General features: G+C 35.5%; 1 protein-coding gene and 1 long non-coding RNA gene across 9 annotated transcripts; one reads left to right on the top strand and one right to left on the bottom strand.

The window, feature by feature from the left end:
* Positions 1–292: 292 nt before the first annotated feature.
* Positions 293–5,640, bottom strand: ZWINT (ZW10 interacting kinetochore protein). Of its 8 annotated transcripts, none has more exons than XM_079135906.1 (8): positions 5,554–5,640; positions 4,576–4,666; positions 4,286–4,409; positions 3,953–4,119; positions 3,753–3,809; positions 3,457–3,599; positions 3,264–3,380; positions 293–2,852 (listed from the first exon to the last, which is right to left on the bottom strand). In XM_079135906.1, exons 1-7 carry the CDS (start codon positions 5,592–5,594, stop codon positions 3,266–3,268), a joined length of 738 nt encoding a protein of 245 aa, XP_078992032.1. In that variant the 5' UTR covers positions 5,595–5,640; the 3' UTR covers positions 293–2,852; positions 3,264–3,265. The 8 variants fall into 8 exon arrangements, with proteins under 8 accessions (XP_078992032.1, XP_078992028.1, XP_078992029.1 ...); XM_079135902.1 differs by having other exon boundaries at positions 293–2,982; positions 3,264–3,343; XM_079135903.1 differs by having other exon boundaries at positions 3,264–3,343.
* A 188-nt stretch (positions 5,641–5,828) lies between these two features.
* LOC306659252 lies at positions 5,829–15,407 on the top strand. Its single transcript, XR_013763252.1, has 3 exons — positions 5,829–6,131; positions 10,724–10,813; positions 11,682–15,407. It is a non-coding gene; the product is annotated as an uncharacterized lncRNA (long non-coding RNA).
* Positions 15,408–25,481: the final 10,074 nt, after the last annotated feature.

The following is a 25,481-nucleotide window of genomic DNA, read 5'->3' as shown; positions in this document are numbered from 1 at the left end:
TACACAAACCATACAAATATATGAGGGTATGTGATCTTGGCCCACAAAGTTCTAAATTATAAACTCTTCCATCAAGGAAAACAAAATGTTTACATATATTAAGTCTACGGTAATAAAATGTAGTCTCAAAATATGAGCTTTGAGCCAGAACCAAAAATCTCGCCCAAATTAAGAATGGGGTCTTACTTCTTGAAATGAAAAAAAAAATTAAAAATTAAGAAACTAATGATTCAAAAATTAGATTAACTACATGTAATTAACATAATAGATTTAAGGAAACTAGAAGGCAACAGAGAAAAAGAATAATGATAAATACAAAAGATAGTTAATATAAAGAAAAAAAATCTCATTGATGTTTTAGAAGGTGATATATGAAAGGTAGGTAAGAGTACTTTTTAACAACAATCTGAAAATACTCTTTAATTCTTGAAAGACTGGCAATTGCAGATTTAGAAAGTCCAATTAATGACAAAAAAGAAAAAGATATTCATAAACATAATAGTATACTTTTAGTAAACTATAAACCACCAAACATAGAGGATTCTTTAAGTGGCCAGTGTTTAAAAGAATACATCACAGAACTTTAAAACTGGTAGCTAATTTGTCATCAGCAACAATGAGTTACATCACCATGGGAAAATATATTCAATGTATTAAGTCAAAGTGCCTGACTACAATCATTTTTTATATAATGAAAGTATTTTTCAAAAATCAGCATAAAATCACTTATTTTTAGGTGCTGGAAATTAAATTCTGGGACACTCAGCCACTGAGCTACCCTCTCAGCCCTTTTTTATTTTTTACTTGGAGACAGGGTCCCATTAAGTTTCCAAGGCTGTCTTGAACTTACAGTCCTACTTCTTCAGCCTCCCTCAATGCTGGGATTATAGAAGTGTGCCACCATTACTAGCGAAAATATTTTCATATTAAAAACTAAAGTATTATACAGGCTACAAATACTAAACTCAAGGAAATTCTTCAGATGGTGAAACTATTTCATATGAAAAGTTCAAAAATGCAAAAATAAGGTAGGTAAGAATGGTAAATAAGTGAGTAAATAAGCGGTGACTAAATAGAACAAGTCAAATTTGTGAAAACATAAACAGGATAAAAGTAATACCCTAGACAAAATAGTAGTTAACAACAGGATGATTCATCAGTGGTAATGGCCTTCTGGACTCCATTTATTGTTTAAGAAGAGGATCAATATTCTTTACACTTTAGATTTTGTTAACTATGAAAGCCAAACTAGTAGAGAAAAGCTCCTAAACAAGGAAAAGAATATAAGAGTAAGAAAAGAAGGATAAAAAATAAAACCAAAAGAAAGGGATAAATAAGAGAGAATGAAAAAATGACACAAACATAAAAATCTTAAAGACAAATATTATAGGACCTTATTTTTTTGTAAAAGTCTTTTCACCACTGCATGAAATGATAAATTTAAGAATGAAGGCTGAAACTCAAAAAATGTTCTAAGGAAACATATGTTTGAAGGAAAAGATATGCCAGACAAAAAACCAAAAGAGAACCAGCAAAGGCATACTGATATTTAAAATAATTAATTTCAAGTCTAAAAATACTGGGTTAAAGATTAGAGAGAAATGGCACAATAAAGTTAAAGTTCTGGCACAGTAAAGGTTCAGTTCTGGAGAAAGATAAAAATGTAAACATTTATGTACTGTAACAAAGCAGCTGCAAACTACATAAAGCAAATTTAACTATTTAGAAAAATAAACAAAGCCACTATCATAGCTGGAGACTTGAACACACCTCTCACAGAAGGTAATACTCAGACCACAAAAAACTAAGTACATAGAAAATTAAAATTAAAAAAAAAAAAAAAACCACACAGGTAATCTAATAAAGAGAAAATATTATACATGATTATAAGAGAAACATTCTTTCCTCATGAGACATTAAAAAAAAAAAAAACACATCAAGGCTGTAATTGCTTCTGTTTTCAAATTTAATTATACAGATGACATCCTCTAATCAAATTAGAATTTAGAAAGATTATCTTCCCACAAAAATATAGCAGAAAACTTCCAAATTATTTTTCAAAAAAATTCATGAAGGAAAAAAACCCAGAAAATTGAAAATGCCATGAACTGAATGATTGTGAAAACTTAGAGGAAGAAATTTATAACCTTAAGTGTTTATCTGAGAAAATAAATACAAGGAGTTATCATATGATAAAAATAAGAATTTACAGAAGTAGTATTTCTCCACCCAAAATTAGAAGGGAGGAAATGATCCAGATATCACTGTAAGTCAGTGAAACAAAACATGTGATACTGAATCACAAAAACCACTCTTTCAATGTAATAAAAAGAACAAGCTTCTGAGGAGTGACCAACGAAAGTATTAGATAACACACAAAAGGATATCAGGAAGGTAACATTAGACCACTCTAAATGGTTAGATGAGCTCATCATTCTAGTTCCTTCAGTTCACATCATGGATTCTTAGCACAAAGCAAGGTCTCAACATTTGGATTAATGAAAAACAATCTTCCCACATGTAACCACCTGTGTAAACACTTTCCCCCTTGAATTAAGCTCAGCATATTTATTTCATTTGGATTTGGGCAAGCAACCCAAGTCCCTGGTCAACTACACCACCTCCTTTCACACTAGTTCCAGCACCTGTCATGTTATCGACCTTTGAAAATCTGTAGTTCTTTCCACCAGCTCATGAAGATGAACAAACAGGTAAGTGAGAGAGTCAGGGCTTTTCATTGACAGACTTCAGAGATTGATTCACCTAGGTCATGGTCAGAAACCAGGCTGTACTCAAGCATTCGCAGTCCAATCTTCTGGGGAAGATGAAGAGAACAGTTAGACCTGGTGCATCTGGCACAGGGATGATGTACCAAGCTTCACCATAACATGTCTTTCCTTCTTCCCACTTCCAATCCCATCAACAGGCAGCAGAATACAAATGCAGAGAAAGGTAGACCACAGGTTTTCCCTCCTTCCGTATCTACAGTTCAGGCACCAGAGCCTGAGTTGGGTTGTTCACCTGTTCTAGGATCCTTGCCCAGGCACTGTTGGTCAGGGAGCCAGGGCAAGTTCACGTCTACCGCAGACTGAGAGTGACTGGCCTTGGAGAAGTATGGTATGAGAAGTGAGAAATGCCAAGTTCCCAGCTCCTCTACCTGCCTGCCCATCTCTCATTCACTTTGTAGGACATACAAGTCTCTCCCATGGTGTCCCCAGTGCTTTCCCTCTGTTCCAGGGGTTAGGACAACTGCTGGGACTTACCCTTAAGAAGATATAGGTGGAAGGGCAGCTCCTGTGGTAGCTCTGTCCTCAGCCTCCACCTCGGGAACCAGCAGCTTACCCTGCAGGGTATACAGGAGCTGAAGAAAGGTCTGGTGCCTGGAAGGAAGTATGTGTAAAGGGAGAGAATCTCAGCTGGATCACGTGAGTTTTCAGTCAATGTTCCCAGACTCACCTCCGCAGCTTATCCTGTTCCCATTCTGCCTGCTGTTTCAAGGTTCCTAGTTCCTGATATAGCTGCTCAAGCTTCTGCTGAGTTCCTGTCTGACGTTCCTTCACCCTGGAGGAAACTTCCGCCAGACTCTGCAAACGTTTCTCCTGTTGGGAACGAGGGTACAGATAAGGTTCATTCAATGTTGAAGCCTTGGAGTCACCACTCCAATCCCATCAGCCTAGACCGAGTTCAATGATGGAAACAGAGACGTAGTACTTCAAGTAGGAGCAGACACCTAGAGAAAAGGAAGGACTTACCTGTTGTAGCTTCCACTGCTTCTGGGCTGCTTTGAATTTCTCTCTGACTGCTTGCTTCTGCAGATAAACAAGAGAGATGCAAAGAAAATAAGTATATGTTTCAGACAGGGTTTTTGGAGATAGCAAGCAGGTTCAGTTTACTCATTCTTTTCCTCTTCATCTCTTCCTTCCCTTCCCTCCCCCAAGTTTTCTAACAGCACCTTGGCTTGGAGCTGCTCAAAGGCCTCCTGGAGCTGAACACGTTTCCTTTGGGCCTCCTCCATCTGGGGTAGAGCCTGGGTTAGGGTGCTTTTTATGGCCTCCACATGCTCTTGGTAGGTAGCTTTCAGCTCTTTCCATTTTTCTTTGGCTTCAGTTGCCTTTTGTCCTGAGATGAGTCACCAGGAATGAAAGTATGAGTGAAGTTGACATGTAGCCTCCCTCCCTGAAACAGTGGGCCTCAGTCTTCCCTATAGTCAGTCCGCTGACCTAATCCACATCCTCTCTTCTTGTCTCCTCAGACCAGCCCCTAGCCCAATTCCTTGACTACTCACGGCTCAAGTCTTCAGAAGCCAAGGGGTCCAAACCCTGGGCAATGTCCTCCTGAGCCAGGAAATTCTGTAGGAAGTCTACTACCTGAAGTTGGCTGCAGAGCAGCTTTTCTTTCTTCCGGGAATTCTGTTCAGAAGAAGGATAGAGGCAGGGAATATTCTTATCTACTTGTAGTATAGGGCAACGAAACTGACTTCTACTTTGGTCTTCATCAGTTCTGCCCAGTATCTCAACAGAAAACCCTAGAACCAGACCCCGCCTTCTGAAAAGTTGGCTCTTATTGTGTACATACCCTCACAAACTCAGCCAGGATCTGGGCTGGCAGCTCTGCCTCTTCCTGCAAGCCTATAGGTTCCACAATGTCTGCCACTTCAGCCAGGACTCTGAAGAGGCAAGGAAACGGGTGTTTGCAGTCTTCTGGGCTGCCAGCTCCAGAGTACATGCACACAGATAGAAGAACTTATAAATGCTGAGTCTCACCCTGACAAAATTTATACAAAGGACTGAAGAGTCTATATCCTAAGACCAGACCCGGTGTGTGTTGTGTATACAACTTATGGTGGTAATTAAGTGCATGAAAAAAATCTGCAGAGCAAAGGGAATAAAGGAATATGGAAAGGGGGCTGAAATTTTAATTAAAAGTCTCTCACTAAGAAACTTAGTCAAGATTTGAAGGCAGTCAGGGAGAAAGGCAAGGAAAGGTAATAAGGGCAAAAGCTCTCAAGGCCCTTGGGAGCTCTCCTAGAAGAGAGCACAATTCTTCGGGCAGGGGTCTTAACAAAAATCTGAGACAAGACTCAAGACATAGGGCAGCGTGCCTTGGTCTTCGGTCGCTGGTTTTTCCTGCTAGGGCTGAAGGAGTCCACCAGGAAGCAGGGACAGGGAAAAGTGTCCCATAGGAAAAAGGTTGTTTGGGAGAGTTGGAGGAGAGGTCCTTTCTAGGATGATTCATGACAGTGGAATTCTGTTAGAATAACTAACATGAGTGAAAGGATGTGGAGGACGAGATGAAACCGTTCCCCTTCTAAGACACACCACTGCGGAGAGTGCGAGGCGGGGTGGTGACGGTTTTAGTCCCTCAGAGCCGCACTCCTGGAGCCGGCAATAGGCACCTCAGGAACCTGAGACTGGATCAGGGATCAGGACCAATTCATAGTGGAGTCGAACTCCAACAGCTGTTCGGAATAGGAAAAACCAAGCATGATACTTGGGGAACCCGCAAGGTCTACTCCAAACGGCTTCTAAATGCCAAATGCCAGAGAATACTTACTCTAAAACTGCAGCCTCCACCGGCGTTTCTACTGCCTCCATAACCGCGCCCGTCCAGTTAACTTTGCGTCTCGGATTCACTGCGGACTGCGCGCCAGCGCAGGCGATTGGAGGCTGAAATCAGGGGGCGGAAATTAAGAACATAGTGCGCTCTATTGGTTGGTACAAATTCGCGCCGCGCGGCTGACGCAGGCGCAATTGTGGCCAGGCGGTGGAAGCCACGCAGTGTTTATGCGCTTGCGCGAGAGTTCGTCGGATGCGCTGGAGGCCGGAAGCCGGAAGCGAGTAGTGAGCTTGTTTTGCACCTCGGGCTTTACTAATTTTATCCGGAAAGTGCAAAAGCCTTGTCTTCACTTTCGGTTTCAGGAAAAACAAAATTCACACTTCATTTAAAAAAATGTCTGACTGCAGTAGAAAGAAAACAATGGGGCTGTGTTCCAAGACGCGGAAGAATATTAATCAGGGAGTAAATGATGTAAGCTCAAAAAGCTTACTGCTTTTAAAGCCTTTTGAAAGATGCGATGCAAGCAGAGCCCAGAGGATCACCCGCTGACAAGATAAAGCAGAAATTCCGGGAAGGTAATGTTCTCTGCAGAGTATGGGAGATAGAATTGCTCAGGGACAGAAATTGAATTCTGCAGTTTTCTTGAATATTCAACAGAATGTCTAAGGAAACTTACCGAAAGGTTTTTAATGATGCCTGGAGATTACAGAGGTCAGAAATAGTGACTGTGTGAGCTAATCAGGCTGGAAAACCACATAGCGGACCGGACATTGGGTAGAATACACAGGAGTCTTGCTCGGGTAGTGGCGATAATTAGGCCTAGACTGATCAGTGCTGTAGTGCCACCTAACAACTTAAAAGTAAAACCCAAATGGAGCAAACTATTGGAAATCATTTAAATATGTAACAGAGCAAACCTAAGTATTCATAGATACACAAAAAGCGCCACCAACCAATAAAGTACAATGTGTGATGACATTCAATTAAAAATTGCCAAGCTTACTTAAAAAGAAAACTCACATTGAAAAGTTAGTTGCTGATCACTATTGAAATAGATATTTGAATCAACAGACATTAAAGCAATTATTATAACCATATGCTATATGATCAAAAAGATAAGTAGAGCTACATTTAAAAAGAACAACAAGAAGATGAAGATGTGGAGATAGAGGAAGTTTCATGGTAATTGGGGGATTGGAAAATGGGTACATCTGTTTTGGAAAACAATTTAGCAGATTCTCCAAGTATTGAAGGTAGAATTACCATATGAAGCATAATTTCACTCTTAGATACATATTCCAAACAAGTGAAAACACATGCATACAAAAGCTTGCACATAAATATCCATGGTGGTAGCATTATTCACAAGGGTCAAAAAGTAGGACCAATTCACTAAGAGCTGGTGAATGAAAAAACAGAACATAAATCCCTTCAATTGAGTACTATTCAGCAATAACAAAAAATGAACTCTATGTAAATATATGAATATGCAAATGGTATGCTGTTAGTCCATGTACAAACTGAAACAACATGTATCCCATTTGTTTACAATAAAAATAACAAAAAATGAGATACTGATACATGATAAAATAGCAGTGAACTTTGAAAACATTTCACTAAGACAGACCTGTTCTAGATAAATCCTTCGCCAGAACTGGGGACTACTGGGGATAAAGAGTTGATAGAATATGGAGAGGGACTGCAAATGGGCCTTAAGGAGGTAACAAAGTGTTTTAGGCTGTAATGATAAAGGTAGAACAGTTCTCTGCAAATAGCCATTCATTTTACCAACTTTAAACATGTCAAAAAAGGTATTCAAAAGTTAGGGACATAACAAAAAACTAAATGAAACTTGTAGACATGAAAACTACAACACAACAGATGAGATAAGATGGCATTAATAGATTAAATACTGCAGAATAATAGATAAATGACATTGAAAACATAGCCTTACACACTATCTGAAATGAACCCCAGAATATTAACAAAATAAAATACAGCCATGTGGAACTGTGAGACAAATCCCAACAGCCGCATATGTTTGTAATTGGAATTTCTTAGGAAAAATGGAAGAGGAACAAAAAGTAATATTGACCCCAAAAGTCAAAATTATATGAAAATTATAAGTTCACAAATCAAAGAATTTCCACAAACATGAGAAAATGAATGAAACTGTGCCAAGGCATACCATAATAAAGTAGTTCAAAAGTATTGATTAAGAGAAAGTTCTAAGCATTTGGGGGAGAGGCATGTTTCATACAGAAAAACAAATATAAGAATTACTGGAAGTTTCTAGTTAGAGGCAATGCAGTTAGAAGACAGTGGAGCAATATCTTACTATCTTTAGAAAAAAATAACAGATCGAAATATGAATTCATGCAAAAGAATTAAAAGCAATAGAAAAATATATGAATAAATGAGTATGTTTTCTTAATATTTAAATATATTTAAAAATATAGGATTTCATCTCCAATCAGAATGGCAGTTATCAAGAATATAAGCAACAATAAATGTTGACAAGGATCAGGGGAAAAGATATACTCACATTGCTGGTGAGACTATAATTTGATGCAGCCAGTCTGGAAAGCAGTGAGGAGATTCCTCAGAAAACTTGGAATGGAACCACCATTTAACCCAGTTATCCCATTCCTCAATTTATTCCCCATTTTATTCCCAAAGGACTTAAAATCAGCATACTTCAATGACACAGCCACATCAGTGTTTATAGCAGCTCAAATCACAATAGCTAAACTATGGCACCAACCTAGATGCCCTTCAACAGATGAATGGATAAAGAAAATGTGGTAAATACACACAATGGAATATTACTCAGCCTTAAAGTTGAATGAAATTAAGACATTTGCAGGTAAATGTATGGAGCTGGAGAATACCATGCTAAGTGAAAAAAGCCAATCCCAAAAAACCAAAGGCCAAATTTTTCTCCTGATATGCACATGCTAATTTACAGTAAAGGGATGCTGATAGGGAAAAATAGAGGAACTTTGGATTAGGTAGAAGGGACTGAAGGGAGGGGAGGGGATGTGAGGGTAGGAAGCATAGTAGAATGAATCTGACATTACCCTATGTACACATACGACTACATGACCACTGTGATTCTACATTATGTACTACCAGAAGACTGAAGTTTTACTCCATTTATGTATGATGTGTCCAAATGCATTCTATTGTCATGTATAACAAATTAGAACAAATAAAAAATAGAAAATGGGCTGTATAAATAAAAATGACAGAAATGTGATTTTAATGCATGAGAAAATAAAATGTAGCAAAAGCTAGTAAGGCGCAAAGCTAAATCTAAAACAAGTATGTGTGACACCAAAGGCCACACTATTAAATGTTCCAATTAGAGTTAAACCTGAGAGGTGTTTTAATAATAAAACACAGCCTTTGTTGAAGGCCTGTTTTTTTCTTGAATCATCAACAACTTAACTCTTGTCCTGTTATTCAATATATGTTCTTAAAATTGATTTGAAGTGACTTAATGTTGGGTTTTGGTACTGTCCTACCTACATGCAATAGCAGTGTTTTACCCAAAAAATATGCCTTATATTTTGTTTATAAAATTATAAGTTCTTTATTGACATTAGAGCAATTGAGAGAGGGCATAACTTAGTGTAAACATTTTTAAAATACCCTTCAATCATAGCATTAAAACGACCAACATTTTTAGCATTTACATCTACAACTATATTTTCTATATATGTTTTATATGGAAGATGAGAGGTTTAGGGAATGCATTTAAAGTTATGAAAGCCCAGTCTTAGCTATAAAAAGCATGTTTCATCAGAAAAGGAGTTGCCCCCTAAAGATGCTTCTAGTCAAATTTCTTACAGCACAGTTCATAGATATGCAAATATCATGGTATTTGGAATAAGATTTAAATTCAGTCTCAGTTCAACTACCTAGTCCATTTGTGATCTTTTATCAAAAATTTAATTTTGTCATTTATTAAGTAAAAATAGTAATGATGTGACAGTGTTTCTTGTGGAAAACCATGAAAAATAATATTTGAAAAATTCTTGAGCTATACTTGACAGGAAGTGAATGTTACTAACATTTTAGTTTCCAAAAGTTGCTTTTGAGAGTCATATTTAAATAAAAGCCAGATTATGAATAACTTCTGAAATGATTTGGGAATAATCTATCATATAAGAATTGAGGATATGCTTAATATACAAAACATTCATCAGACTAATTTTCCAATAAGCCTAGCTCTTCCATTTGCATTAATGTTTAGTATGTTTTACAATCTGTATCTTTTAGATTCTGATCATCCATTTTTCAATGTCAACTTGCAATAGACTTATGACTCTAATTTTGGGTTTTACTGAAACAATTAGAAATACCATTCCAGATGCTTAACATTTAGCTCAGAAAGCTATAACTGCTCTTCCATGAACTATGATTGAGAGAGTTAGTTCAGTGTTAGTATGATGTTAGCTACAGCTGTGCCTTGCTGGAATTTTCAGATCAAGATATTATATTTCATTTTAGGAAGAATCTTCATGTTTAGCATCTAAATTGCAGATCATAAGGCAATTCTTGCCTTGGCTTGCTAGTTCCAGATGGATAGATTCTGACTTACACACTGTTCAATTCCCTATTTAGTCTGTCATTCCTCTAACAATGCTCAGCATCCATGCAATTTGGACACGGACCATCTGAACTAAATTGCAAAGCCCTCATGAGAAAGGATGTCTCACCAGGAGAAAATGCCCACGAAAGCCTATTGAATCTTTCTAATCACAGCTAAAACCTCCAGCGTCATACTCTTTGTTTTCTGACAGTAATGAACCAAAACACCGTGATAAAAGCTTGGACGCTCTAGGGATTATTTTTAAGTCTTAAACTTTTTATGTTTCTTCTACACTTGTGATTATGTTTAGGTTGTTCCCATTGCTTCAGTCCAATTCTCAAAGAACATAATTTCATCTTACCAGTACAGATCTTCCCCTTTCAAGGAGAGTAATATGTTAATCTTCATGGTTCAAGGTAAGCACTAAGTTGATTTTGATTTCCCATTCAATAGAAAACAATATGCACCCAGAGAGAGTATTTCATAGGTTCATAAATTAATTGACTCAAAAGTAAAGAAATAGGGGACATAATATGCTGATTTTGCTCCATATTATTCATATTCATCTAGTCTATAATACTGCAATATTGCTACAGAAGTCACTTATCCTTTTGAAATGTTTAAAGATGCTTATGAAAAAAGAAGGTCCTAAATCCTCAGGTGAGTTTGTACTTCCATTATATAAAGTATGTTAAAAATAAGTTACTTGTAAGCCCTTTCCCCTCTAAATACCTTATGTTTGAAACCAATATGATTTGGACAGTTACTTTAGTTTTCCTAGTGAGTAACTTTTTAAAAGCGTGGTAATTACAGCATTGGTTTTCATTGTACCATTGTCAAATTGTACTGTGCTATTATTAAAAATAGTAATTTATTGCAGGGGGTTTGATGGCAGTTCTTTTGGTGGTTTATTATTTAAATTTTACTATTCTTGTTATTATTTTTTCAAACAGAGTTTTCTGTTGCTCAGATTAGGGTCATACTTATGGTTCAACTGATCCTTCTACCTCAGCCTCCTTGGTGTTGAGACTACAGGCAAACAGCACCTGCACTCGGATCTTCTGGCAGTTTTAATTATCTATATGTGAATTTTTATAAAGAGATATAAAGGCACTTACTTTCCATATTAAAATTTTAAATCAAAGTAACATCAAAAAATCCTCCACTAATTAAAATTCTTCCAAATTATGGCATTATATTAATTGTATTAGTCTGGTTTTCTAATGAGATTAAGCATCTTTCCTTAGTTGTATTAATAGTTTGTGTTCTAAGAGACAATTAAAATATCTATCTAATTAGAGGACTTCCTGAGGTTCTCCTGGTTCTTGGTATGAGTCATTTTTTCATGAATCCTAGACACTTTGATTATTTTATTAGGAGATTCTATTTCTAAGTCTTCTATTTTAATAGCAGGTGACTCTGTTAAGTTTAATGATGTTTATATTTTAATCTACTTCCATGAGATTTAATTCTCAGAGTTTAGTTTCTGAACCCTTGCAATGCTAATTTTGTCTGCTTCGTTTTCCAGTGCTTCTGGAGTTCCTGCTCAGTGCCAACTGGTGCCAACTGTGGGATCACTGGGCATTCTTTTAGTGTAAGGAAGAAGCCACTGGACTTCAGTTTCTTCATTCCCTGGGTGAAAGTCAGGAAGGCACAGGACTTTGATACTGCTAAGGCTGTGTTCAGAGGGGACCATACTTTACGGAATGGATAGCTAGGACTTTTCTTCTGCAGATGCTTGAAGATCATATCACCTACCCAAACCGAGTCATGGGACAGAGGCTGGTGTGGATAAGAATTTACTGCTGCCATTATTGTTAATGAACAGGATCAAAAAGAGGCCCCCCATCTCCTCTTTTTTTTTTTTTTTTTTTTTTTTTTTGTGGAGAAGTGCTTAGATTTCCACACTAGGTCGGTTAAGTTTCTATTTTCTCAGAACTCCTGCTAGGTTGAATGATTTTCTCCTTTTTTTTTTTCCTCTTATTTTCTTCTCTATTGGTTGTTCTTGTTACAAGCCTGTCTACGACCTGGGTATATTAGAAGTAAAAAGAAAACTCAAGAACTCACCACATTGTTATTTCTGAAGTCCTACACTCTCTAGCCTGCAGGCTCCTTCTTTTGAGTTCTCAAAATCCTCTTATTGTTGTCTGTTAAATAAGTTTCAGTATATAGAATTATCCTTAAAGAGGAGGTGCAAAGAAAAGTGGATTTCTAAATCCTTAGCTATTACTTTTATAGCTATGTTCAGTTTTTATATTATAAAAATTAACTGAACACACTAGGTACTGGGAAAAAAATTTTGAATAAGCAAACTAACATGTAAGCGGTTACATACATGGAGAAAGGAAGGGAGAAAGAAAGGAGAGAAGGAAAGGTGGAGGAAGAGCAAATAAAGAATGCTATTTTCAATGTACTATTTGAATAACAATATTATACATTGGAAAGAACACCATTCGTGTTACTAGCCAATGTAGAATTATTGGCAACTAATTTAAATTCTATAAACTTACATTTTTTATTTATGTAATTAAAGGGTTTGCTTATAATTTGTGATCTTGTAGTTATAAATGCCCTGGTTTAAACAATTCCAGTAGAAGTCATAAGTGATGCTCTATTGAAAATGGTATACTATTTCATTTATAGTTGCAGCTCTCAAGGCAGCACGCAGGCCCTCTGACAGCTGTTCAGTAGGTGGAAACAGCAGCATATCAATTGAATTGGTATAAAACAATAGGGGATTCTCCTGGGAAATGGCATATGTGGGGCATGAGTCAAAGAGGTTGAACTTCCAAATATGAAAGGCTCAACAGAGTTTTCACTAGTGAGCAGTTGATCACACACCTTTAGTTTTCCAAATACGTTCACATGTTGAGAGAAACCCATCCAGTGGCTATTACATTTGAATATCAAGGACAAACATGTCTTTGCTAATGCCCATCCAACTGTTAATACAGTCTGTGCCTTTGTTGGAACTTATGTCCCCAGTCTAAAGGATATTTCATTGAATTAATAAACTCGGCCTTGATGATCAAGAGAGTACGTAGGTTTGGGAACCATTATCATCTAAACTTTTTGAATATACTGAGTCTGCATATGTTTACTCTATTAGCCCAAACTCACTAATGACCATATACAGAGTATTAAACAAACATATCTTGGAATTGAGAATAAAATTGCCAAAAAAAAATATATATAATTATCCTTAAAATGCTATTCAACCAATATTGCAAATAGATTTTATACACACATGGACACACATATTTCTCTATAGGTATAAGTTGTACATTGCCCTTAACAGGAATATATTATACTACCTGAACGTATGTATGTGCGTATATCTCTTTCTCCCTTTACACACACGGCATGTGGTACCTGTTTTCATTTGCAGGTAAGAAAATTCAGAACTTTGTGCAAGCACTCCACCACTAAGATTTGAGCCCCAGAACTTTACCAAGTTTTTAAATCTATATTTTGATGACCTGATATATGCCACACTGTATACTATGTGGAGTGCATCATAAAGGGTGTGAATAAAATAAATACAAAAGTTACCATCTATTTGGCAAATATGTAAAAGAGCAAATCTCTACTTTTTACTATTTCCCATATGATATTGACTCTGCTTGTACCTTTTTTCTCTCTGTCTTCCTTACTCCTCTGTCTTCACCATCTCATACTTCCTGTACCAAATAAAATAAAACCTGTTTTTATTACCCTTAACATTTCTCACATCCTTTCCCCTTTGAAATACTACCTCATATTCTGAACCTTCACACTGGTGCACAAATTTTCATTTACGCTTTGTCCCTATCTTGGACATCAGTTCTTCTGGAAGACCTTTCCTAGTGAACTCGTAGCCATTTGAGGCTAGCTAAGTATTCTTCTACTTTCCGCTCACATCACTATGTACTGTTTTAGAATATTTCTTATTATATTGTTATGAGCAATATTATATAGTCATAACTACATATTTAATGGTTTATAGCCTGGAGAAATTTAGAGCATCTTTTCAAAACATTCTTTAAATTGTGGTAAAAGCAAAAAATGTGAAATTCACATTCTTAACAAATGTTTGAGAGAAATACATTATTGTCAACTGTATATTCTTAGTTGTACAGCAGATCTCTAGAAATTTTTCATCTTTCTTAACTGAAGCTCCATACACATCAAAATAATTTTTCATTTACTTCCCTTTTTCCAGCTCTCATAAGTTGCAATTCTACTTTAAGCTTCTAAAAGTTTGAGACTTTTAATATACCTCACATAAACAGAATGATGAGATATTCATCATTCCATAGCTGGATTATTTCACTGAGCATAATGTCATAAAGATTCAGTTACATTGTAGTGTGATAGAATTCTCTTCAGTTTTTAAGGTAATCCTCTGGCAGCCCCTTAAAAAGTTGGAATTTGGGGCACATGTTCCACTCCTTTCTGTTTCTCAAGGGAGAAGCCATAATTTGGGCTTTTCCTCCCAATCATTATCTATGCCAGACCTAAGGACCCAATGCAGTTTAAATGCAATGACTTTTCTTATTCGTTACAAGAAGATTCTTGACTTTGAGCACCATCTTATTTCAGGAATTATCAATAAAATCTGTTTGGAAAATGTGTTTTTAGATTGGTGTTTTGGCGGTGAGAATCAGGCCTTTATGCTATTGTTTTGTTATCTTGCTGACATCACTCTTGGACTTTGATCATCTTGAGTGGCATAGTTTTCTTTGTAGAAAGCCTAATGCACAGTACATATTCAACAAAAATATAAAGTCTGAAAAAAAACTAAATTAAGGTTTAGAATACTGAATTTATTTCTAAATGGCATTGAAATACTCAGTTTTGTGAAAACATCCATTGGCTTAGCAGAGATGTTCATTTCCCTTCAAGATGTGGGCCTTGGGGCATAGTCTTCATGCGCATGTGACATAAACAGCAAGTCTTGAGCAATGCTGTGCAATAGAACCCTCTGCAATGATGGCATACTTATTCTCCTCAAAACATCTGCCAGGAGGTAAACACGACTTGTAAGCATTTAAATTGCAGTTTGTGTGACTGACAGAATTGTTTTAATTATTTAAATTATTTACAATTTAAGCTTAAAAGCTTCATGTAGATAATGGTGAACATATTGGATAGTGCAATTCTAAAGAAACTGAGCACTGTCATGGACCTCTGAAAAAGAGTTTTGAAAATATTATATGTTGCAACATTTGCTCTTCTTGCAAGAGGGCACTTACCTTCCCTGGAACAAAATATATGGAGCAAGGAGGCTACAAGAAACCAGTAGTGCTCACATGAAAGGGAAAATCAGATGATAGGCATTTTCTTCCTCAAATTCTGTCTCAGCAGTGAACATAATTTACATGGTTTTTGAATCAACACTGAAATTTTATGTGATTATATTCTATATGTGTGCTGTGGAATAATATGATATTTGGATCCTCATGTGTGATAGATGAAAGAATACAGAATTCATTTCAATTTGAAATTGAATTCAATATTTCAATTTGAAAATGAGGTTTAAACATTTATATATATGAAGGGAAATATCAGGAGAAATAGTTATAAAATTTTAAAGTAATTATTTCAAAACAATATAGTGATGAGTAAAGTGGTTATAGGAAAAAAAATCTAAATTTTTAAAAATTTTAGTATTATTTAAGGTAAACAATTGTGTATTATTGCTTTGATATAATTTTAATATATCATGGTAAAACATGGGTCTTCATTTGCTTTTCTGATGCATAACTACAACCGAGAAAATTTTTTAAAAAGGAAGAAGAAAGGAATAAAAAAAAGCTAAAGAAAAGCCACTGGGTCTGATAGCAGGTATAGAAATTTATGGTCAGTTCAAGACAGTGCATTGAATCCCACTCAGATTCATATGCTGAAGTCTTATTCCCCAAAGTAACTGTGTTTGGTGATAGGATCTTTAAGGAGGTAATTAAGGTTAAATGAAGTCATGAGACCAAGTAAGGATAAAACAAGAAGGAGGTAGTCAAGAAGTCAAGGAGAGAAGTCTCTCCAGAAACCAACAGTGCCAACTCCCTGATATCGGACTTCAGTTTCCAGGATAGTGAGAACATTAATTTCTGGTGTTAAAGTTAACCGAGTCTGTGGCTTTTGTTATGGTAGCTCAAACTGACTAATACAAAAGTCACATTTTATAAATTTGGAACAATGAAATTCCATAGTTTTGAAATATTTGTAATTAATCACAAAGCTAGAAATCATGTTTAACTATATAATTATTATTATTTTTTTGCCTTTCCTAAACTCATTTTGGTAGCGTGTTTTGCTTATTCTTAGGGAATGGTATTACAGTTATCCAAGTAACTCAATTATCTCATTGCTCTGTCCAGAAAAATTAATCATGGAAGAATATTAAAATTAATAACATGGGCATTTTAAGACTGAGGACCATATAGTGCATTAACAAATTCCCTCTACTTAATCAATGATCTTTTTATATTAGAAAGCAAATATGTATACAACCAGTTAAAAGGCAATTGGGCATGTGTTTCTGCATATGGGATATCTACTTAAATAGAACAAAAAATTTTTAAAGTAGAACACATTTTACTTTAAATGTAATAATGTGTAATGACACATTAAGTACTTTTCAAACTACACTGTTTCTTAGAAAAAAAGTTTAGGTATACAAAGTGAATGTAATAATTCTAAATGAATAACAATGTGCAAGGAGGAATGTATGCGCACATTTCTGTTACTGAAAAAAATTATAAATTGAAATTCAGTGTGTAATTCAGTGTAATTATCCACTTTCCACAAATGAAATTTTATGCCTGCCATATTTATATTGTATTTGGAACTTGGGTATCTAGTCACATTTTTATATGCTGAATGTGTAGGTTTCTAGATTAATGGAAGCAATGAAAATAAAACCTGAAGAAAAAGCAAGGACAATATTATTAGAATTCAAAGAACAGAAAAGGAGAAGGTCTTCTGTCTCTGGACCAAGGAAACTTTACTTGTAGGAAAAGGGAAGCAGGGCAAAGAGTTTCTAGTGAAATTTCGATGATCTTAGTTCTTTATTAAATGAAATTAATTTTAACCTCAATATCAAGTTATAGAAAGAGAATTGGATACATAATCAAGGTAGCTAGTCTTGGATTCACCTTCATCCAAATACCTGATTTTTTATGAGCTGATTTACCTCTACAGGCTGAAGTGCCTTGGTATAAAATGCAGGAAACATGCTCAATGACCTTTAGAGCACCTTAAACTCTTAACAATTAATAATGGTACTACTCTTCTTTTTTTCCTATTGTGATAGCATTTTCTCTTTAAATCATCAGAGTGGAACCTTGTGAGTGCAATGAGAAACACTTTCTGAAACTCTTGTGGAGTTGTTGCAGATCTTAAACTACATAACACAAAATTATCTCCTGAAGTTTGTCCTTTAGCCATGGGATGTAAAATACATTTCTTAGTGACTCTTATTTTAATCTTCGTGCAAAAGAAATTTTGTTATTTGTGCTTAAAAGAAATTATTCCCATTATATCAATCCAAAGTTCAGGAAAACCTGTCATGGACACTTCAATTATACTGTAGTCACCTGTCATATGTGAAAACTAAAGTCATTAACATAAAGGATCATGGATAATACATTAACTATGCTAAATATATTTTAGACATTTAAAAAATATGAACACTGATGAAGGATGTGATTTTGCTATCTTCTCTTTTGCTGTCCTTCCTATTTTCTCTTACATTTCATGAGAGGAAGAGTAGAGTCAAAGATGAAAAGCTTTTCAAATCCTAACTTGACCTCTAATTTCTCAAGATCTCACCCTACTTGCAATTTATGCCAATAGTTATCTCCCTCACAGATATAATAAAGATTAATGAGGTGTATTTTTAAACTTACCGTTATAATTTTCCCACATGTTGGGCTGTTGGCTCATCTCTAGAGGAACTGTAGCTATAAGCCTAATCAAGTGGAAATAATAATGTGTTTAGGAAAAGGAAGAATGTTTTGCATTGAGGGACTTTTTCCTTAACATCCACCTATGTATTTTAAAATTTTACCACCTTTACCCATTTTAAGAAGGATGAAACATCACTTCAAAAAGATTAAATTGAGACACCTTATATTAGTGTTAATTTAGTACATAACTATTCTCCAAAGCTCCCAAATAGATTTAATACATCTGAATTTAGGGGAGTAGAAAAGAATTTCAGTTAATAAGCAAAAGAAAAAAAAAAAAAAAGCAAAAAAAAAAAAAAAAATGCAAAAGGGAGCCAAGTATTCTAGATCTCAAATTTGACTCATTTTGTACCTGTAGATCTTCAGAAGTGGGAATCCTGATTTTTATTAGACTTGGGGCAACAAATAGCTGCTCTTTTGAGGTCTCAGGTAGTTTTGAGAGCCAGGATTCTCATGCTAAAGATAATTCAGTGTGTCAAGAGGAATAGGTGATCTGTGGGGCTATTATCTGAAGGTTCGTATCCCCTCAAAATTGATATGTTAAATCTGAAGATCCAAAGTATGTGGAGAGGTGGCCCTTTGGAAGTGATTATGTCGTGTGGGTAGATCTTCATGACAGGTTTAGTGCCCTTATAAATGAACTCGAAGAAGCTTATTCATCCTTTCTGTTATGTGAGGACAGAGGTGAAAAGACGGCTGCCCGTAAACCAATAAGCAGGCTTTCCCCAGAACCTAATCTTCCAGCACCTTGACCTTGGCCTTCTTACCTCCAGCACTAAGAAAAATAAATTTTGTTGTTACATGCTACCTAGTTTATGGTAAGTTGCCATTGTAGCCTAAATGAAGAAATGGATGTGTTTGCTTTGTTTTGGTTTGGGTTTGGTTTTTCAAATTTGTGTCACAGCAGTGACATTTGAAACATCCCTTGAATTGCTAATCGAGGCATTTAACAAATATATCATTGAATCCCAAGTTCTTCTGATTCTGCCTTCTTTTAGGATATCCTTTCATGTCTTGAAGTCCCCTGCCCCTCATTCACAAGATCTGTACCTTAAGTTTTCAAGTAGAACCATACATGAGAGTTTTGAATTTTTGGCTACTTGAAATTCCTCATACTTTTAGGGAGTTTACGTGGTTTGATCCTCCCAACCACTATCTGTGTGGCATAGATTACATTCTGAACATCCAATCTTTGTTTCTTATTCAGATTTTTTTTTAAAGCTGAGCACATCACTTATAAATATTACCATGAAGTTTCCTTACAAGGGGAGAGGAACCAACAGGTAAACATACCTTTATTTTAGAATGTTGATATAATGGATAGAGCCCTAACACCCATCCTAAACTTTGACCATACCCACTGTTAACTATTAAATTCCTGATTTCTTTTCTCTTATAGAAGAATTAATATCTATTGGCCTAATACAGTATTTTCAAATCCTCTTCTAACCATAATTCTAACCAGTAAAACCTAAATATTAGGCACATATTAGTAATGGAATAATTGACTCCAGTTTTGTGGGTAAAATGTATACAAGTAGTGTATGAGTGGAAAAAAAATATATATATAATGTCCCATCTTTACTTGTCACATATAAGAAGTAATGTCAGAACGAGCATTTTTAAGGTTTATCTAGTTCCAGTCTTAAATTGACATAAGCTCTTAGTTACTTGAAAACATTGGAGAAATAGAATAAAATGATCTTAAGAATCATAAAAGGATACATGTTAATATAATAATATACTAATAGGAATGAGATGATGCTTCAGTCCATCCTATTTATTTTTCTGATATTTACAAAAAGTCTGTGAATATTGTTTTTTCAGTGGGTTTCACATAGTATATTGTTTGAAAATTAATTTACTGTTCAATCAACAAATATTTACTCAGTGTCTACTACTTGCTAGCACTCAGCTGGGTGCTGTTTTCTACCAAAATGAGATGCAGACATAATCCCTGACATCATGTGGTTTCTGATTTAGTCACAGATTTCAGGTAAGTAAATATTAAATACATACAGGAGTGCAGGTAATAAAGAGACCAAGCAGATGCTCTGAAGGTAAATGTCAGGGAAACCTGATTTGTATTAGGCAGTCAGGGAAGGTTTCTTCATGGAACATTTAAGCCTAATCTAGAAGGATAAGAAAATGGCAGGCAGGTGAATATTCAGAAGTGAGGCTGTCTGAGGACCAGAAAATAGTCTGTGAAAAACTCCAAGAGAGGAGAAATTTTAAAAACAATGTAAAACTGAAGAAATTTATGTTTTGGTCTCAGCATGCACATAGGAGAAAGTAAAGATGGCTAAAAATAGGAGCTGGATCATACACAGCTAATAGGTCAAGTGAAAGACTGGACATTCCCGCCCCCCCATATGTAATTGTAAGACAGTGAAAGATTTTCCTCATGAATTACGCATTTCCTTTTAAATTCCTTTAAGTTAAGATTAGATTCCTGGTTACTTGTGGAGAATGAATTCGTTATAAGCAGGGGTATTTCCCTAATCAACACATGACTTTGGAGGCTAAGTCCAAAATCTGAAGTGTGAGTCAGCAGGCTGGAAACTCAGGAGAGCAATTTTACTGATGAAGCTTGAAGCCAGTCTAACAGGCTGACCTTTGTGTTCTATTCAAGACTTCAATTTTTTGGACAGGTTCCCACCCAAATTATAGGGGGCAATCTGTTTATTCAAAGAGCATCAATTTTAATGTTAAGATCATCCAAAACACCTTTCAAGTTCAAGCTTAAAATTAAGCATCTGGGGTCCTTTTCCCAACTACCTGCAAGGAGTGAAGTGCGAAAATACGGGTAAATTCTAAAATGAATTCCTTAAAGATGAGCAAATATTTGCTAGAGAGACAAAATATGTCTACATATATGGAACAGGAAAGCACCTAAACTGAGAGGCAGAAATTTCGAGGCAGGAGGACAAGTAGGGATCATTCCAGTTGCTTGGTGTTAGAAGTTACCTGCTCATGGCAGTAACACTTGCTATTTCACAATTTCTGCTCAGAGTAATCATGGTGGGGCTAGGCTTTTATTCTGAAATTAGCCAAATCTATTTTGTAGATCTTAGATTTGAGGGTCTATATGCAAAACTGATTATGTGATGAATAAGAGACACTTATCACATCTTTTATTACCCTGAAATTAATCTCCCTAGATTTGCCACACTGGAGTTTCAGATCCCCAAAATGACCTCAATAATATATAAAATGCTGCTGTGTTCATAATTTCAACAACTTTCATTAAGTTGCAATTGGAGACAAGGCCCACTGGAAGTACATAATCATTTTAGTAAATTTCTCTTCACTTCCCTAGATTTAGCTTCCTTTGAAATCAAACACTTATAGAAATGATTATTTGATTGGCATGAGAATGAGGCATTTTTTTGAGTGGTTACTTTCATTTTTCTATTTCTCTCATTTTCACACAAAATACTTTAATCTTTCCTCAAGGGAAAACTGTTATATAGTGAATCACACTGTCTTTGAAACTTCAAAGTACTTATACATGTTTTCAGTGATTTTATGAAAAGTCTAACAAGTTCCTACAACACAGAATATACTTTTTAAGAAATAAAAAATATGTAAGTTAATTAAAAAGAGAGAGAAAATTTTGCATACCAGGAAATCCCACAGAATTATCACTTTGTTGTGATGATGTCAAAGAACTGAGTGTCACATTTTGCAACATAGAACTGAGCCACCAAATGTGAAAAATCTTACTGATGTGGTCTCCATCTCTTCACCCGAGGCACTTTGGTCCTGAAAATTTATGTGCACCAGTCTGCAGACTGGAGTGGAATTTTCAAATAGTATAGCTTTCCTGATCACATATGCAAAAGTATTAAATATGACCAGTTTCCCCTTTCTTCCTTTCAATCTTTCTTGCTTTGTACTTGTGTGTAAATGCCTCCACTAAACAGCTAGAAGGGCATACTCTGATGAAGTAAGACCAGTGATTCAGATTTGTAGGATTCCTCCAACATATCCTTCACACTAATGCACACATGCAATGCCATTAAATAGTGCAAATGAGAAGTGCAAGGCCTTTAAACATGATGTGCCCCTTTCCTGATCACTCTCCCCCTTATTCCTCACTAGAAATGTTCCTTTCTGTCTTTCCTGTCTCAATGGAAGACTTTCAAAAACACCTCGCTAAGTTATTTTAATAGCACTTATGAAATGGCTAATTTTATATGTCAACTTGACTGAGCCATATTGTGGTGATCAGAGTTTAAACATTTGGTTGTGGCTCTGAGGGTATTTCTATACAGGAACAATATTTGGATCACTAGATAAGTAAATCAGATTGCCCTCCCTAAGGTAGATGGACCTCAATCATTAAATCCAGTGAATCCTGGCTAACAAAAGGCCTTGTAGGGAGAGGACTCACTCTACCTGAAAGTTTTAGAGCTGGGACATTGTCCTTTCCTGCATTTACAGGAACTGCCTTACCAGCAGTCCTGGGTCTACAGTTTGCAGGCAGACTCAGCTTACATAATTGCATGAACCATTTTCTTGTAACTCCTCTTTTTCCATTTATATGATCTCCTATTGGTTCTGTTTCCCTGGAGAACCCTAAGTAATACAACATTTCTCTTCATAATACTTTCTGAAAATTATAATTATATATTTATTCGTCTGTTTATATTTGTTTTGTGCATGTCTCTCTAGAATGTGAAATAAACCTTGTGAAGGTAAATTCCTTGTCTTTGCTCACTACTTTGCACACTGCTTGGAATGTAAAGGTAATAAATCAATTTATGTTAATTAAAGCTAATGGATAAATATATAAATTTAAATATTTCATTATTGAACTAATTGCTTAATCTTTGAGCTTTATGTTTCTAATCTATAAAAAGAGAAAATTGCATTTTTCTTTTTCTGTTAAATCAGTTTATGTGAGGATCAATTTGGAAATGCATGAGAATTTATTTTCAAACTTCTAAATGCCATAGACATTGAAGATTTTTCAAATACAATTACATCTATCAGGTTATTAAATCCACACTACAAGCAGTGTTGTTTTAACAGCTAATCATCATTTTCTTTTTAATATTTCTTTCCAGTGCTTTTTCCCAATTGATTTAGCAGAATTTCACTTTCTACTATAACTTTCTCCCCTAATTTTCCATCATTTCCAATATAGCAGGTGGGTATCCCAGAGATCATTTGCTTTCTTAGAGGAAACTGTGGCTCAGGAGAAGTTGCAATCTGCTTCATAGTCACTGTCTTTAATAAATGACAGGCAGAATGTACCTTACAGGCCATGACTCCAAGTCTTTCTGTAGACACAGCCAATGAGGTTACTCATACTCCTTGAAAGTAAAAATGAAATTTCTGTAACAATTTGGTTGAAATGATCCTTTTTTTATCTACTTAATAACAGACAATTCAAAGCTAGACATTATTTTGAATTATTAATTACATAAGCAAGAATTCAAAATGAAATAAAGTTTGCTTTTCTCTAATATTCTTTTGAACTCTATTAATTCATTCTTCACTAATTTGTAGAAATGCCTGCAGCACAATTTCAAAAATGGTGTTTCAGCCACAGAAATTAAAGTCTTTCAGTAAAATACTATCTCCCTGAATTACAATTATGTAGTTCATCTCTCAGCTGCATTCTAGTTTTTATTCACCTTATTTTGTTCTGCCAGAAGTTAACTTGCCTAAAGGAACAAGTGTAAGAAAAAAACACTGCCTTTGTTTTCTGTCTCTGAAGCAATTAATTTGTGGCTACAATGAGATTGCCTTTCTAGATTAATGTTTAATAAAATTCATGGGTGAACTGTACTCTAATTATTGTATAGGTATAAAATGTTACTTTTAAACTACTTGATTTTAACACATTGAAAGGAAAACATAAAAAATTACGTCTTTGTAATTTGACATTATTTCCTTATCCTTAAATATCTGCGTTTTAGGAGAGGAGGGACAAAGAAAGGAATATGACTGTCTGTGAAGGGGTGTATATGTGTGTGTATGTGTGTGTGTATGTGTGTGTGTGTGTGTGTGTGTGTGTGTGTGTGTACTAACAGATGTGTAAATTTGCAATGCATATAATCAAAACAAATTTACATAGTGTTCTTCTGCCTCTGTTATTCTAGGTAATCCAGAGGTACTTGATCAATCTTTCTAGAGAGTGGTCATCATCATCAGTTATCTTTTGGACTGTCACCTTGACACTCCTAGTGAAGCATTGTTGGAATAACCCTGACACAATCACTCTCACACTCTCCTCCCAACAAAGTTTGAAATTATACTACAAGTAATTCCTATTTGTATTAAAGTGAAAGTGTGGTAGAATAGTGGCCTCCCAAAGATTTTCATGCCCTAATACTCAGACCTTTAGATATTTTCCTTTTCATAGAAAAAATGACTATTTTGATGTCATTAAATTAAAGATTTTGAGCATGAAGAGAGAACCTACAGGATGGGAGAAAATCTTTGCCACCTGCACCTCAAATAGGGCCTTAATTTCCAGAATGTATGAAGAACTCAAAAAACTTAACACCAAAAAAGAAATAACCCAGTCAATAAATGGGCAAACAAACTGAACAGACACTTCTCAAAAGAAGAAATATGAAAAAATGTTCACCATCTATAGTATTTAGAGAAATGCAAATTAAAACTACACTGAGATTTCATCTCACCACAGTCAGAATGTTATGAAGAATACAAGTAACAATAAATTTTGGTAAGGGTGTGGGGGAAAAGGTACACTCATATATTGCTGGTGGGACTGCAAATTGGTACAACCACTCTGGAAAGCAGTGTGGAGATTCCTCAGAAAACTTGGAATGGAACCACCATTTGATCCAGTTATCCCACTTCTCGGTTATATCCAGAGGACTTAAAATCAGCATACTTCAGTGACACAGCCATATCAATGTTTATAGCTGCTCAATTCACAATAGCTAGGCTATGGAACCAACCTAGGTGCCCTTCAACAGATGAATGGATAAAGAAATTGTGGTATATATACACAATGGAGTGTTACTTGACCCTTAAGAAAAAATGACTTAGTGACATTTGTGAGTAAATGGATGGATCTTTGGATTATCATGCTAAGTGAAATAAGCCAGTCCCCAAAAGCCAAAGGTCCAGTGTTTTCATTAATTTGTGAAAAGCTAACTCACAATAACCGGGAGAGGGGAAGAATAGAAATTCAGTAGATTAGATAAAGGGAGATGAAGGGAAAGGGGGAGTAATAAAAAGAAAATCAGTGGAGTGGATCTGACATAATTTTCCTATGTACATATATGAATACACTACAGTGAGTTTTGTCATCACATACATCCACAAGAGTGGGATCCTAGTTGGAATAAGACATATTACATGCTTGTATAACTATATCAGAATGGATTCTACTA

The sequence above is a fragment of the Sciurus vulgaris genome (genome assembly GCF_902686455.1).
Source record: "Sciurus vulgaris genome assembly, chromosome: 4".
Lineage (NCBI taxonomy): Eukaryota > Metazoa > Chordata > Mammalia > Rodentia > Sciuridae > Sciurus > Sciurus vulgaris.
This window is presented reverse-complemented; position numbering and strand designations above follow the sequence as displayed.

What these genes read in the sequence shown, in the direction of transcription:
- ZWINT (XM_079135902.1), bottom strand. Translation starts at nt 5,594, where the DNA reads ATGGAGGCAGTAGAAACGCCGGTGGAGGCTGCAGTTTTAGA. An exon ending in TCCTGGCTGAGTTTGTGAGG is followed by an intron (nt 4,410 to 4,575) that starts GTATGTACACAA and finishes TCTTCTGAACAG; the next exon opens with AATTCCCGGAAGAAAGAAAA. An exon ending in TTGAGCAGCTCCAAGCCAAG is followed by an intron (nt 3,810 to 3,952) that starts GTGCTGTTAGAA and finishes GTTTATCTGCAG; the next exon opens with AAGCAAGCAGTCAGAGAGAA.